We start from the raw sequence: 14,303 nt of genomic DNA, 5'->3' as shown, positions 1-14,303 counted from the left end.
TTCCCAGTTTCAAGTTATACACTGCTTCTGGGTAAACCTGGGATTTAACTAACACCATTCTGGTGAAAAATACCATACTGTTCCAAAAAATGACAATATTGTGCAGTAGCTTAAAAAAACCCAAACCAACCCAAAAACCTCCACCAAACAACAAACATTACTTTCCTTATACCCAGAGATCAAAATCTGCAATTCATCACTATTAAAAATGCAACGGTTTGGACACCACTGTCCTTAAACAAAAACATATATTCATGTACTTCAGCTAGCATTTATTTTAAAAACCGAAATTAGCTGGCTATTGTTGGAGAGTTTCATGAACTTATTTAAGAATTGAGAATAACCAGTCCACATCCACATCTAGTTTTACATTTATAAACAGATTTTTCAGGTGATTTCATCAACGACAAACCAGAACGCGAACACTGAACACTCCTCACCATTTCAGTCTCTGTGACCACCTAATGAAGGAGACCAACCGTTTCCTTTTGCAAGATGGAAAAACAAAATTATGCTAATTCATCTGGGATAAGCTATGAAATAAAAAAGCATAGAGGCAAATGAGACCGAGGAGCATTTAAAAAGAAAAGCTAAATTGCTACAAATAACGTTACTTTTTAATTCCCCAACAGAGATTTCTGAAAGCTGAATATAGTAATTTCATGTTTACTTCGGGAAATAAACTTGGTCATTTATTTTTACTCCTGTATAGGGTTTTCCCTTCAGTCATCGGATCAGCCACCTGCTGCTGCTACTGTCTACCATGATTAGTGTGGGAGCGGAAGTGTGTTCCAGAAAAATACCATTTTATACTAGCCATAGGTTTTTGTTTAAAAAAAGACTAAGGACTAAAGATTGCTAAAGCCTAGTTTGCTCTCTACAGGTTGGGCACGTTCAGTCCCAGTTGCCCAAAATGTGATCTTAGAGTGTCCTACGCTTGGCAAGAAAGCAGTCAGGTTTCTGGGTGACTGTAATCAGTTACAGGTATGCCCAGTGAGTATGGGTGTAAGCGCTGAATAAACCTCCCACCTGTCTGCTGATCTACAGTTGTCCTCAGGCAGTTACCGCTGCACCCCAGTAAATACATTCCAGGAACTGCCTTTAGCATTCCAACCGCTTGAGCAGAAACGCACCTTTTGCTAGTCTTGAGACTCAGTCTCCTCGCATGCTCCTCACCCTAAGCTATTTAGTTCAGCTGCCCTACTAGCTCTCCTACCCTTAATATGATTAGGCACCAGCCTCAAAGTCACTAAGGGCAGCAGCAGCAGCATCCCTGCTTTTACTTCGGTTGTGGTAAACAGCTACAAAAATTTCTTGGACTAACTGCAGCACTGAGCTGGCAGAATTGTGCTGAGTATTCTGGGACAAGTTGCGCTGACCTGTGGTTATCATATACATGCAGAATCTAAAATCTGTGCCAGAAGTGGCAAGAATTGGAAAATGCTCTACAGACAGATGGGCTGGAGCTTTAAAATCTTTTCTCAAGCATTACTAAACTGTAGTTAATTAAGCTTTTGAATTTGGGAAAAAAGACCAAGATCTGATTCTGACGGCTTCAGTACAAATAGTTAAAGTTCAACCAAGTCCACAGCAACTGAAAACAATGTCTTATAATGGGGTACGTGAGCAGGACAAGCCTTACTTCTTCTAACACTGTAATGAAAATATTTCAATACTTCCAGCAGTTTGGCACGAAACTTCTTAATGCCCACCATTTCTTCTAATAAGCTATTTACTTAAATAACTGTAAAAGCCCAAACTGCATATTAAAGCAACTCCTTCTCATGGTTGGTGTTAATCTTCAACTATTCGATGTCAAGTTCTCAGTCCCATTCTGCCTGTGAGGCTTCCCCTCTCCAGTCAGTTGTTCTAAACGTAAACAGTTTTTACTTTTCCCGCTCTCTCAGTACGTCCGGTGTATCACTTCATTGCTAATAAAAATATATGGAGAGAAAAATACACCACACCATAAAATTAAATGCAACTTCCATATATGTGGTTTTTCCACGTAACATTCTCATACCTGTTATCATGTGTAATATTTTTTAGTACCACAGTCTTTCTAAAAGCACAGATTATTAATACCAAACTACTTCAGTACTTCATGTCTTTGATGCTACAAAACAGTAGAGAAGTAAGAGATCCATCACTGCTCTCATGTGAACTTCAATTTGAACCTACTACAGTTTAGCATATGCTTGTTATATCATTCTCCTTACCAAATCCAGTCCTTTTTACCTTCCCCATCCATTCCTCAGACCTGTGTGGCTACACTACAACATGTTAATACTAATCCTATTTTTGTGGAACTTAATTTATTCTCATGCCATCCAATGAAAACACATTCTGGATTGTTTGGCCTAGCTGCTTCTCTGAACTCAAGTTTACAGCCCTAACGTGGAACTGTCGGTTCTGAACCCGAGCATTACAATATGGAAAGACTGAGTGCATGCATCCCGATCGCAACCAAAGGGTTTGAACACTTACAGTGAAGCACGACAGTCAGCAGTGCAAATTCAATAGATGCAGTTGTCAAAAGCCCCTAGAAATTGAACTTCTTTATTTTTTAAATGCAGGTTTGGAATTTTACATTTACTTGGCTTTTGTCCCTCATTTCAACGTCTGTAACGAGCAATATAGAAAGGCTGAAACCCTACAAACTTAACTCAAATTTAGGAAAGTTGATAAACAAGGGAAGTAGTACGTGTTGGTCTTACACAAGGAACCCTTCTTGCACAGAAACATCACCTACTCAACTACAAATGCAAGTGTCAACAACAGAGCTATTCAGAGATATTACACTGCACACTTTTACAATGTGGCTGCTGCTTTTTTCCAGTAAACAGTCACAAGCTGTTCCAGACACAGAACAGCGGTCAACACTTCCATGTGACTCCAACAGTCAAAGAATGATCTCGGGAGACAAGAGCAGTTTGTTTAAACTCTGACAGGAAACCAGAAGAAAAATTGCAGGTTGCCACCCTTATATAAAAGCCTAATCCTGTTTAATAAAAATATTTCTACACTGAATACATGAATCACAAAAATAGCCCGAGACACTGAAGGATCTATTTACCTAATACACCTTCCACTTAACACAGCCTCAGAAACTGTTAATCTTCTGCAAAATTCTGCTAAACCTCCCAAAAGCACACGGAATTTGACTGTTTCATGTTTTGGACATGAAGAGAATTCATGGTATATATCTAATCCATGATCATGCATAACCCACTACAACCCAAACAAAACTCAAAGCAGAGCATGGTAACTGGAGACAGAGGCATGGCTAAAATGCCAGCTGGGGGATCAGCAGCAGGAGGGATCAACAGGTACCAAGGCTGCTGCACAACAGCACCGAGTTCCTCCGCCCGCCCGAGGTCATACTGCGTCTAGGCTTCAGGGCAATTCATCTCTGCAAAACTTGGAAACACAGTCCCTAGTCAGTAACATCCTAAAGTAAAGGGTGTTCTGCAGCAGTTTGCTTACCACTGAACAGCATTCTGACATTTTTGGTGCCATGCTCCACAGGATCAAGTTTAATTTTTTTGTTTATCTTACGAGGGCAGCAATGCGTAACTTACCCTCAGGAACTCTGGATCCAGTAACCTGTATGCAAAATATCACACTAACTATCTAAAAATGACTTCGCTTGTAGTGGATTTTCTGACAGTTCACTATTTGTTATCAATAACAGGGCAATCAGACAGTAAATAAGTTTGATAAAGCTGCAAAACCAAGAGCTGCTAGAACTAGCACTGCATTAGAACCTGTAATGGGAAATTTCTGTATTTCAGAAATCCAGACCAGGGGCTGGATTCTTTATAGCAGGAGGAGATGCATCCTCTTTCATCTACATACGCAATTCTCATGTTTGCTATTTTAAGATTCTGTATTATCTTAGCTTAAAATTCAAGAAACATGCCAACAGAGACCTCAAGTAATTTCCAGGATTTCAGTTGCTCACTGAAGCAGCTGCCAAACCCTTACACCTAAAAGGGCTTCCACTACGAACACAGAAGGAATATAGCAGAACAGCACATCTTAAAACCCTAGTTTTCAGGGAAGGAGGTTGGTTGAATGGCATCTAGGACCACAACCTTACTGATGTAGGGGGGTGAAACAGACTGACCACCACATCTAACAGCACTGACTGAACGCAAGGATGTTGCACAATGAAATAAAGCACTGAGCAGTTTACGAGGAGACACATTTATACTGCATTGAGTATACACACACAGAGTGCACACATGCACCTACACATACACTGAAATGCCAAGCACACAGTATTTCTCGCACATTAAGCACCTGATACTTGCTAGAGGAAATGAATGGCTGAAATCAGGCTCCACAAATGAATAATGTGAATCCTACCCACTCAGGAAGTTTGCAGGTACACTACATACTGCTAAAGGAACTTGTTCAATGCGGTACTAGAAGCATAAGCATAGAGTTTTTAGTATAGGCTTTCCTTATTGAACAGTGATTTAGAACTTCAAAACCTGCCTATGTTTAGTGTATGTTCAAGGTCTCACAGACATAGACAAAAGAGGGTGTTAAGCACTTTACACAGTCATCTAATTCCCAAATTCCTAAAAACCTAGCACCTGAATACACTTAGAGAACTGAACGCCTGTTCCTCACTTATAATCCTTATAGTGATTATAATCAATGAAGACAACAGAAAACCAGCTCGTTTATGTGGAAGTCTAAAGTTCACAATAGAAAAGCTAAAGTTAATCCAAGTAGCCATTTAACCATTAAAAATGCACATTAATGAGTTCACTTGTATTTTGAAAGATCTAAGTCCAAAACTGCTCCAACGTGATTGGCAAATAATTAACGTCTGTAAATTTCTGGGTAAGAATTTCCAATAAAAGCTTCATTAATAAGTCACTGAAATCTATAACTCCTTCACCCATTTAGTTGCCTTTTCTTAGCTGTTCTCTTGTAGAGAGAATACCAAAATTGTATGAGTTTATTAGTATGCACCAAGCATTTAAATGTAAATGTCTCTAATCCACTTCTAAATGAATCTTCTGTTCAGTGTGCCCAGCCACTTCCAAACTTAAAAAAACCCAGCATTTGTAAACTCATTAAATAGTTTTATCTCTTTTCCAATTCCCATTCAGCTCTTACAATGTATTTAAAGATTTAAGGTATGTGAAAACAAAGCTGCACACTAATGTAAATCTTCAAAGAACAACTCTTCTTTTCCCAGCACGGTAACAAGATTAAAACCAGTATTTGTTCAGTAACAGCTGATCTTTGTGATCCTTGCATAAAAAAATGACCACAGGAGGGAGGGATCTGAAGAGATCTTGCTTTTCTGAACTAGGATGGGGTGCTCCACAAAAGCTTCCCGTGCCCCACAAATGCAACGAAGGATGCAAGAACATAGAGCAGGAAAGCAACAGGAGTTCACATGGCAAGAAGGGAGCATCCATGACAAGCAAGGCTCTCATTAGCAACTAGATCCAAACCAAAGTATTGGAGTAGATTAAAAAGCTTATAATGCTTACAGAATTACCCCTAAAACAGAAACAGTTCCACAGTCAACATTCATTCCCACCTCAACCCTTGTGCTGGCCCTGCCATTTGTGACAGACTGTTAGTCACATCAGAGAATCGATCCAGTTGAAAACAATTCTAACCATCTATTTTTCCTCCTTTTTTGTCAGGCTTGTTCTTTGGTTGCACAAAAAAAAAAAGTGTCAGCACCAAATAGCTAAAAGGAACACACACCTGCAATGAGAAAAATAAACAGCTCCTCTTGGCATCAGTATGTATTTTTAAAACAAATTAAAATAACCATATCGCCAACCCCTCCAAAAAAAGTTTTGGCAATGATTTGGTCAGAGTTTTGTAACGTTAACAACGGACAATGCAGTGAGGAGGGGAGTGTTGCGTTTTGTGTATTTTTAGTCTGGCTGCAAAAACGACAGATTCCCAAAGCCTGACGGCCTAAACAATATAATCAGTAACAATTTGAGAGGACTGTGGTTTTCAGCCTCTTATTTTATAGCTGTGTCACCAACACAAGTTACAAATGCTGTTCTGAACTTAAAATATATTGCTGGGTTCCACATAAATTACTCAGGTTTGGCTAATACATAAATCAATATAGAAACACATGTTCCTTAGAAATTAGTTCACTGGAAGCAAATATAAATGCCAGGAGACAAAAATCCCAGTAGCTCGGTCAGCTGACAATTCAGAATCTACATTAACGTTTTACCCCTTTTCTGACTTGGGGCATTAAAGAGATGTGGGACAAAGTGAGCAGAAACCAATTACTTGGGATCTGTTTTGCAGAATGCACATGCAGAAACATTAAAATATTCTATTTTAAAGCATGTTTATCCTTTTACCTTTAAAGAATTATTTCCATATTGCCCTACAACTAATGTGTTGCAAATAGGAAAGTATTTTTGTAGATATTTACAAACACTTAAAATTTATTACTATTCAGAAAGTTTAAGAAAACTCCTTTATGTTTTCATAACAAAGAAAGCAGAACAAACTGGCTCTATCCACTACAATCCACTTGTAAAACTGTATCTGGAACTTAGATTCTACATGCAGACTGCCTTGGTAGTACTTATATCACGCCAATCCTTAAAAAAAGCAAAACCAAAAACAAAACAAGCAATTAACTGAACCCAAAGCATGCCTGAAAATTTACTTTGAGTCAAACAAACAAAAAAGCTATAATAGAGTATTTACTATATACTTACTGTAAGTGAGGCCTCATTTATTCCAAAAATAAGTCAAATGCTTGGTTCATTTTTAAACTTCTTGCAGGATGAAAGATTAGTTTCCAGAAAGCTGCTGTTTCAGATTTCAAATCTACTGAATTTGAATAATTTATTTAAATTAAACTTTTGGTAATCTTCGTGTAGACACACACACACACAAAATCATCTTTAGAACAGCTTTAGGGGGTTGGATTACTTTCCAAATTGCCATTCTGGTTTTCTAATCTGGCCATTCTGCAATGTTGAAAATTATCTCATGCTCTTGTATGACACTGACTCCTGAAAACGAGTTGAAATTAAAAAGCTATTTCACTTTCTTGTCTAGTATCACACACTAACTTTAAAAACAAACATTTATAATAACATTTCAATTTAAAATAACAAACTTGATACAGGCAAACACCTTAACTTTGCAATATGTTGTCTTCATCAGCTGTGCAATGATTATGAGTGCCCTGGCTAGCACACCACAACACTGGAAGGGAGAATCAACAGCTAAATATGCTTTGGAAGCTATCAGAAACTGACTTCATTCAAGTCCACTGTTATCAGCATCCACAGGCTGTGGCTACTCACCATCAACACATGAACATCCTAACAGATCAAGCAATACCTGCTTGAAAATCAACAACCAAAAGCAGAAATAGACATCGAAAAAGGCACTGACACTAACAGCATTACTACTTGTGCCAAGCAATTAAACAATCCCAGTTTCCCCTTTGAGGTGTTAAACCAAAATACAAATACAAATTCTACAATTCTAATACAAAGAAATGCAGACCTGACAAATCTCTGGGGTTACACATTAACTTCACTAACTTGGTCCCTGTTTCTAAACCCCCTTCCCCGTCACAGTGCTGGCATTGTGCACTCACAAACAACACCATGACGTCTGCTTTCCAGCTCCGGGACACCAAGACCAAAAGAAAATGCCAAGAAAGAGGTGCAGGGGTTCAAAGCTGCCAGGAGTGAACATACCTGGGGTACTAACGCACAAGGGTGCCTCACCAAAAAGTGTACTTCCTTCTCCTATCACGAGATGTGTTGCAGCTGCTTTGGAACACATGACTTAATGTACTAAGGATTTGCAGAAAGCTGGGGTTGGGTGGGGAAACCCCACCAAAACAGAAAAAGAGCTAGAGCTAACTTGCAAGAGAATCAGGCACTTCTAAAAGACTAAAACTTTCCATGATACAGTCTTTAAAACCTCCCACAATTAAATTTCTACAGGCAGTTGCCTATCTAAGGGCACATGCATACAAAACCCACACTAAAAAGCAGCTGGTAAAGGCAATTAAATTGGCATTATTAAATAAAAGCTGAATATATCCAGTGGCAAAAATCTTCAACGTGGTATGTAATTCCACCTCAGCAAGAACGCAGCACAACTGGAAGATGTTCAGAGGTAAGCAGAAGGGTGATTACAGATATGAAAGCTTCCTTCTTAGGACGAACTAAGACAACTAAGCTAAAGGGAAGTAAAACCGAGTGGACATATGACATGAGTCTGAAAATTACAAATCACATGAAATGAGGGAATACGGCTTGATACTTGCTGTGTCATACAAGAACTAGGATTTATCCAAAGAAACTAGATGGTGGTAAGTGCAGAAAAAAACAAACCAAAGTAGTCTGTAACAGCATAATTCCATTGCTGAAGTCCTTACCACATGAAGCTGTGGGTGATAGAAGTTTACATGACTACAGAAAGCAATTGGAAGCATGTAAGAAAAACCCAGCAAGAGGAATTAAACTTGACAGAACTGTCTCTATGATGCTCTGTGACTCATCACTTGGATCTCCCATCACATCACTCCAAAACTCCCCATGCCACACACTGAAGGAAGCAGGGAGTGCTGCTTGTCCTGTCCCTTCTTCCTGCATGCCTGCTGGCAGCCACCTCAGCAAGAGGTAACATCGGACCCAGCCGTACTTGTGACCATTTAAAAACTCACCAGGGGTGTGATCGCACATCAGTGATGACACTGAAGTTGACTTCCACTACCTGACCGTGAAACATTCTCCAGACACATGAAACTATGAATATTGTTTCTGCTTTGCAACAGCACTCACCACCAACACTCCTTTAACTTGCCTTAATGTGAACAAGTCCTAAAGATAAAAAGCCACTACTCTATTTCAGTTTACTTCTATAATTTTACTGTATAAAACCACACAGAACTACACCATTTCTAGCTGTTTTCTAAACACTTACAGGTAACAACTTAATCTACTAGCAAGTTAGTATACTGAGTAACACTTCAAAATAATGATTACTACAAGTGGGTATTAAGATTCCAGAGGAACAATCCTTTTCTCACACTTACCCAGATGTTCCATTAGTTACACCATCTCTTGCAGAGAACACTGTGTGAGAAACAGGAAGGATCTTTTTGCCTGATCTTGCCTAAACCACAGCGTGGCACTGCTTACAGTACAGACACTGGACTGGTTCATTACCCATCCATGCACTGCCCCTCTCTGTGCACTGCTTTGCCATTCAAGTCACGAGAACACAGCCTGCGTTACATTCCAGTTATGTTGTACTATTTTTTTGGGATGCTTAAGTTGACACCTGTGCTGGTTTTGGCTGGGATACAGTTAATTTTTCTCCCTAGTATCTAGTATTGGATCTGCGCTGAACGCAGGGAGGTTTTTGTTGCTGCTGAGCAGTGCTTACACAGAGTCAAGGCCTTTTCTGCTGCTCACCCCACCCCACCCCACCAGTGAGTAGACTCAGGATGCACAGGGAGTTGGGAGGGGACTCAGCCAGGACAGCTGACCAAAGGGGCATTCCAGACCATATGGTGTCACACCCAACACATAATGCTGGGGAAGAAGAGGGAAGGGAGGGGGTGCAAAGTTATGGTGTTTGTCTTCCCAAGTAACTGTTATGTGTGAGGGAGCCCTGCTTTCCTGAAGATGGCTGGGTACCTGCCTCCTGATGGGAAGTGGTGAATGAATTCCTTGTTTTGCTTTGCTTGTGTGCATGGCTTTTGCCTTACCTACTGAACTCTCTTTATCTCAACCCACCCATTTCCTCACTTTTGCTCTTCCAATTCTCTCTCCACCACCCCACCAGGAGGGAGTGAGCAAGTGGCTGTGTGGGGCTCAGTTGCCAGCTGGGGTTAAACCACCACCACAACTCAAAAATGCTAGACATTGTTGTGGAAAATAAGCTACAACTGATTACCAGAACAAAACACAGCTTCAAGTTTAACAACTTCAGCTTCACTCTCCCCTGAAGTACACAAGCTGACTTCCTACTATCCAGGCAAGTACTACTACCACTTTAACAGACTGACTGGCAGACTAGCTGTTATTTCTCTATTTTCTCCCTCTGACATGCTTATAAAACAAGCTATGCAAACAGACAAGGGTAAAAAGGTGAAACTGTTACACAGGCCACCTCTTCAACTAACTGCAAAACTCGTGACCAGAGAGCTACACTAGGAGAACAGAACTGCAGAAAGAAAACAACATTTTTTAACTCTCTCAAACCAGAAACCCATATCAAGTGTTTTGGAATTAAATTAAACCAAATAATTTTATAGAATTTGGTATTCCCTAATGCAGTACCAGTGATGCCACTTACAACCAAGGTTTTTACTTGCTTTTCCTAAAACACCACTCTCTTCAGGGCACACAGTTCCATGAGAATACAGGCTTTTGTTCCAAAAGCTGGAGAGATGCATCTCTATTCCTCTGGTACCCAGAGGAAACTTTAAAAACAAACTCTACAGGTTAAAAGTTGATTCCAAAGTAAATTATTCCTTTTTTTTTTTTTAAATAAAGACCTCCTCATTTTGTAACTTGACTCTGACTCTCATTATTTCCATGTCTGGAACTCCCTTTCCTAATCTGCACTGCACAGAAATGCAAGCTAGACCCTAGGGTACTTAGCTACTTTGGAATTTCAATTTTTAGCAAGCTACTCCCTCAAAGCAACCATGCTTTAGGAATCAGAGGCTTAATACAACTATTTGCAGTTTCAAAGATTACTAAAGCCAGTAACTGTGTGTGCTTTTAATCCCAAAAGAATTCCTTAAAAGCTCCACCAATTAAAGCAGCATAATAAACATTCAGCTGGGCAAGTTTATCTCAGTACCTGAGAACAAAAGCAATTTCACACAACTACTAAGGATAGGATATTGGGAATACCATACTCAAAGTGTACTTGCAAGGGAGTACAAGTCAGCCTCAACATAATTAAATGAGTTGGAATTTGGCCAGAAACTTGGGTTATGACAAATCCAAAAGCCAGTCTATCTAACAGTACAATGTGTACTTGTTTATACAGTTTCCTACTGCACCATTTGATGACAGAAACAAAAAAAAGGCAAAAAAAAAAAAGCAGGGTTAGGCCAGTGCTTAACTTTAAACAGGAAGAGTTTCATTTAAGTCATTTAAAATAATTCAATTCTAAACTCCCCTCCACCCTCAAACAGACTGATGCTCACAAAAATGAAAAGATCAGAGCCCTCTGTGGCTACACAGAGCAGTGAATTTTATTATGAAATAATTAAAAACAACACCTAGAATGATAAAGAGGTGGAAATTTTAATTCTGTGGTGAGTCATACTCATTCAGTCAGTTTCTATCTAACCCGGGGCAGCTTGCTACAAATGTCCCAAAAGCCAAATGCAGATTTCAAAGATAGTGTAGACAAGGGAAATGACGAAAACATGGGATAAATACAAGCCAGTTGAGAAAAACAAACCTAGTCAGCACCATTTTAAGTGCACTTGGGCGTCGCACAAATAAAGAGTGCGCTACGCTGCAAGTTTCTGCACGGAAGCTGTTTGCCGTAACTGCTCGTGCACACGTCCCACAGCAAAGGCAAGATGCGGTACGTTTTGAGAGAAGCAGTCTCCCGCTGCCTTTTATTTTCTGTGGAATGTCTCAGAGAAGAACATGCAGTCACTTCCTTGTGAGTCAAAGACCTTGGATGAGTATCAACTGCAACATAACCAATAAGATGCTGAGTGGTAAGCAGAAGTTCTGCAAGCATAAAAGTACTACTGTATTTCAAACAGTGAGCAATCGTAGCAATATATTTTAAGGTATTTATGCCTCAAGCAAAATCTGTATTATTTTGCTTGATGAAGGGTGTCTGTCAGTTGTTATTTATGCTTTCAGCTGAACCTCTTCCACAATACTTCAGCCTCCTAAGTTTGAAGTACCTCACTGGACCATATCACATCTCAATTAGTACTACTTAATTCACAACAGTCCCATATGAAGTAGTGTCAGAAATAATTTTTAAGAGTAACTTGCTTGTTCTACTGGTCACTTTAAGAGTTAACATGTTTTATCAACCTAGACAACATGATAGAAAGAGCTTCCTACATTAGTATGCATGTGCAAATTCATATTGGTTAACATATAATCTGAATACTAAGAAAGAAAATGTAGTATACCATTGCTTTAAACCCAAAATTACCCTTAGAAACAGCAAGCCAAATTTATTGCTGTGATAAACAGTTTGCAATGAAAGTGATCTTGAGAACAGTAGACTGTTCCTTCAGTATTTGAAAAAGGCTTTTAGAAATCCTCATTCTTCAAAATGTCATTTACCAAACTTTACTTCTTATTTAAAATATGGAAGTCAGCAATATCCTGCATTTTTATAACTATGTAATTATGAACAATAATAAAAAGATTGCTTTTCTCATCCACACACTAAAAAGGTTATTCTGCACAGGTTTAAAGACACATACAAATTCTGAAATTGCCTAACAGCTGCATATTCAGTAAAAGCAAATGAAAAAAGATGGTATTAAAAGTTTTCCAATACAGAAGTCAATCACACCTACCTACTGGAAATTCTATGAATATTTATCCTTTAAAATAAAAGAAGACTATAACACACGGTGTGATAGTGCATTCTGCACATAGGTAAAGGTCTGACTGTCTCACAAAAATATAATTATTATCAGTCTTCCGTAAGGTGTTATGTGTTACAAAACTTACAACGGTTTCATTTCAAATACTCACGATAAACCCACGACATTACCCTACGTATACTAAAGCACTGCACAGGCAAAATTGCCTGTGTATTTATTTAGCGTTTCAGGCAGTTTAGAACAGTTTTCTACAGACACAAGTATCACTAGATTTTCCTACTTAGAAGTTAGCATACTCCTTGAGGGAATGTAAGAATAAAATATACCAAAATCAATAATCACTGTAGAATAGCGAAAACTATTGACAATTTCCCAATTCTATTATAAAAAACAAAAGGCTTAAAAATATCCTGTTGAGGTATCTGTCAAATTCCTGATTTATGCCTACCTGGTAGAAGTACTGGTTCCAGTTTTTTAATCCTTGGTTCTGATGCTATATGGTCTTCTGTCTGAAGAAGAAAAAATGAGAGTTTACTTAAGAATCAGAACTTCACAGTGAGACACAAATCTGATCTATTTGGGCAAAAGAGAAATTCTCTTTTAACCTAAAAAGCTGATGTTAGAGAGCTCAGATCCAATTACAGCAACAGCTGTCTGTAAAGATATTGATGTTTTTGGGTACATTTAGCTTTGCACCAGAATAACAATATGATACTTGAAGTGCTAATGTTTAAATAACTGTGTGAGCTAGGCTATAACAAGTCACAGGACAAACAAAAAACAATTTGGCTTGACATTCCATAAAGGCTCAAGTCCTACAACAAGCTTTATAGAGATCTGGACAATCGAGTTTGCACAAAACTCTCCAACTTGTAACATGCATGACTTTCTGACATAGGAAAGGCTTCCAAAAAACCAAGGCCTAGACACATACAAGCCTACTTGGCCTACTTGAATTTGAATTCCATACCTTAAAAATAAAAGTACTTCTGTAAAAAGGCTGGAAACTTCAGTGAAATAACCTTAACACCTATGGCTCCTACACTGACAGCGATATCACCATTCGCCAGGACTAGGAATATCTAGAACTACTTTGCATCGACATTTCACTTTTACCAAGAACTTGTGATTAAGTAGGAGTGAGTCAACATGTCAACTGTTTAGAAGAGCTCCTGCCTCGTCTAAAATAAATAAATAAATCAAGTGCACACCGAGACCACACGAACAATCCTGGTGGTTCTATCAGGCACACTTGATACTATATGCATTACACACAGTATTCTACTATATATAGTTCATATATACACTTGATCTTCTTATTTATGCCGTCAGACAAGTTTTAAACGTGGGACGACGGCTACAGTGACGGGTTTAATTACTCGCATACCAGACAAGCACCAGCTGTTTCCCCTCAGCACTCCACAGAGCCGACACGGCAACGCCGATCCCACCCCGCACCACGAAAGCCCGAACACCTGAACCATTGCTCGTAACTTCCCAAAATCTCGCATTGCCTGGTTCTAATCAAGACTTTATTTTGACAAGAGTTCTGCCCCTCAACCAAAGCGTGGGCTTGCCACCAGCACAGGCTCGCTCCGTGCTTGCGTGCGACTCCAAGGCGCGAGAGGCCAACAGGCAGCGCTTCAAACCCGGCTTTTGTTTCCCTGCGCGACGGAGGATTCCCAGCGGCTCCTCGGAAGCC

The 14,303-nt window shown here is 39.3% G+C and overlaps 1 protein-coding gene across 1 annotated transcript in view; it reads right to left on the bottom strand.

The window, feature by feature from the left end:
- Positions 1-13,110, bottom strand: part of MTMR10 (myotubularin related protein 10) — a gene marked incomplete at its 5' end in the record, with an annotated part of 33,543 nt that extends 20,433 nt beyond the window's left edge. The window contains one exon of the mRNA XM_010149360.1: positions 13,050-13,110. Within this exon, the coding sequence (XP_010147662.1) occupies positions 13,050-13,110 (61 nt within the window). The remainder of the gene's footprint in view (positions 1-13,049) is intronic.
- Between the last annotated feature and the right edge of the window lie 1,193 nt (positions 13,111-14,303).

The sequence above is a fragment of the Eurypyga helias genome, unplaced genomic scaffold (assembly GCF_000690775.1).
Source record: "Eurypyga helias isolate BGI_N326 unplaced genomic scaffold, ASM69077v1 scaffold17953, whole genome shotgun sequence".
Taxonomy (NCBI): Eukaryota; Metazoa; Chordata; class Aves; order Eurypygiformes; family Eurypygidae; genus Eurypyga; species Eurypyga helias.
Note: the sequence above shows the minus strand (reverse complement) of the source record. Positions and strands in the feature narration are given on the sequence as shown.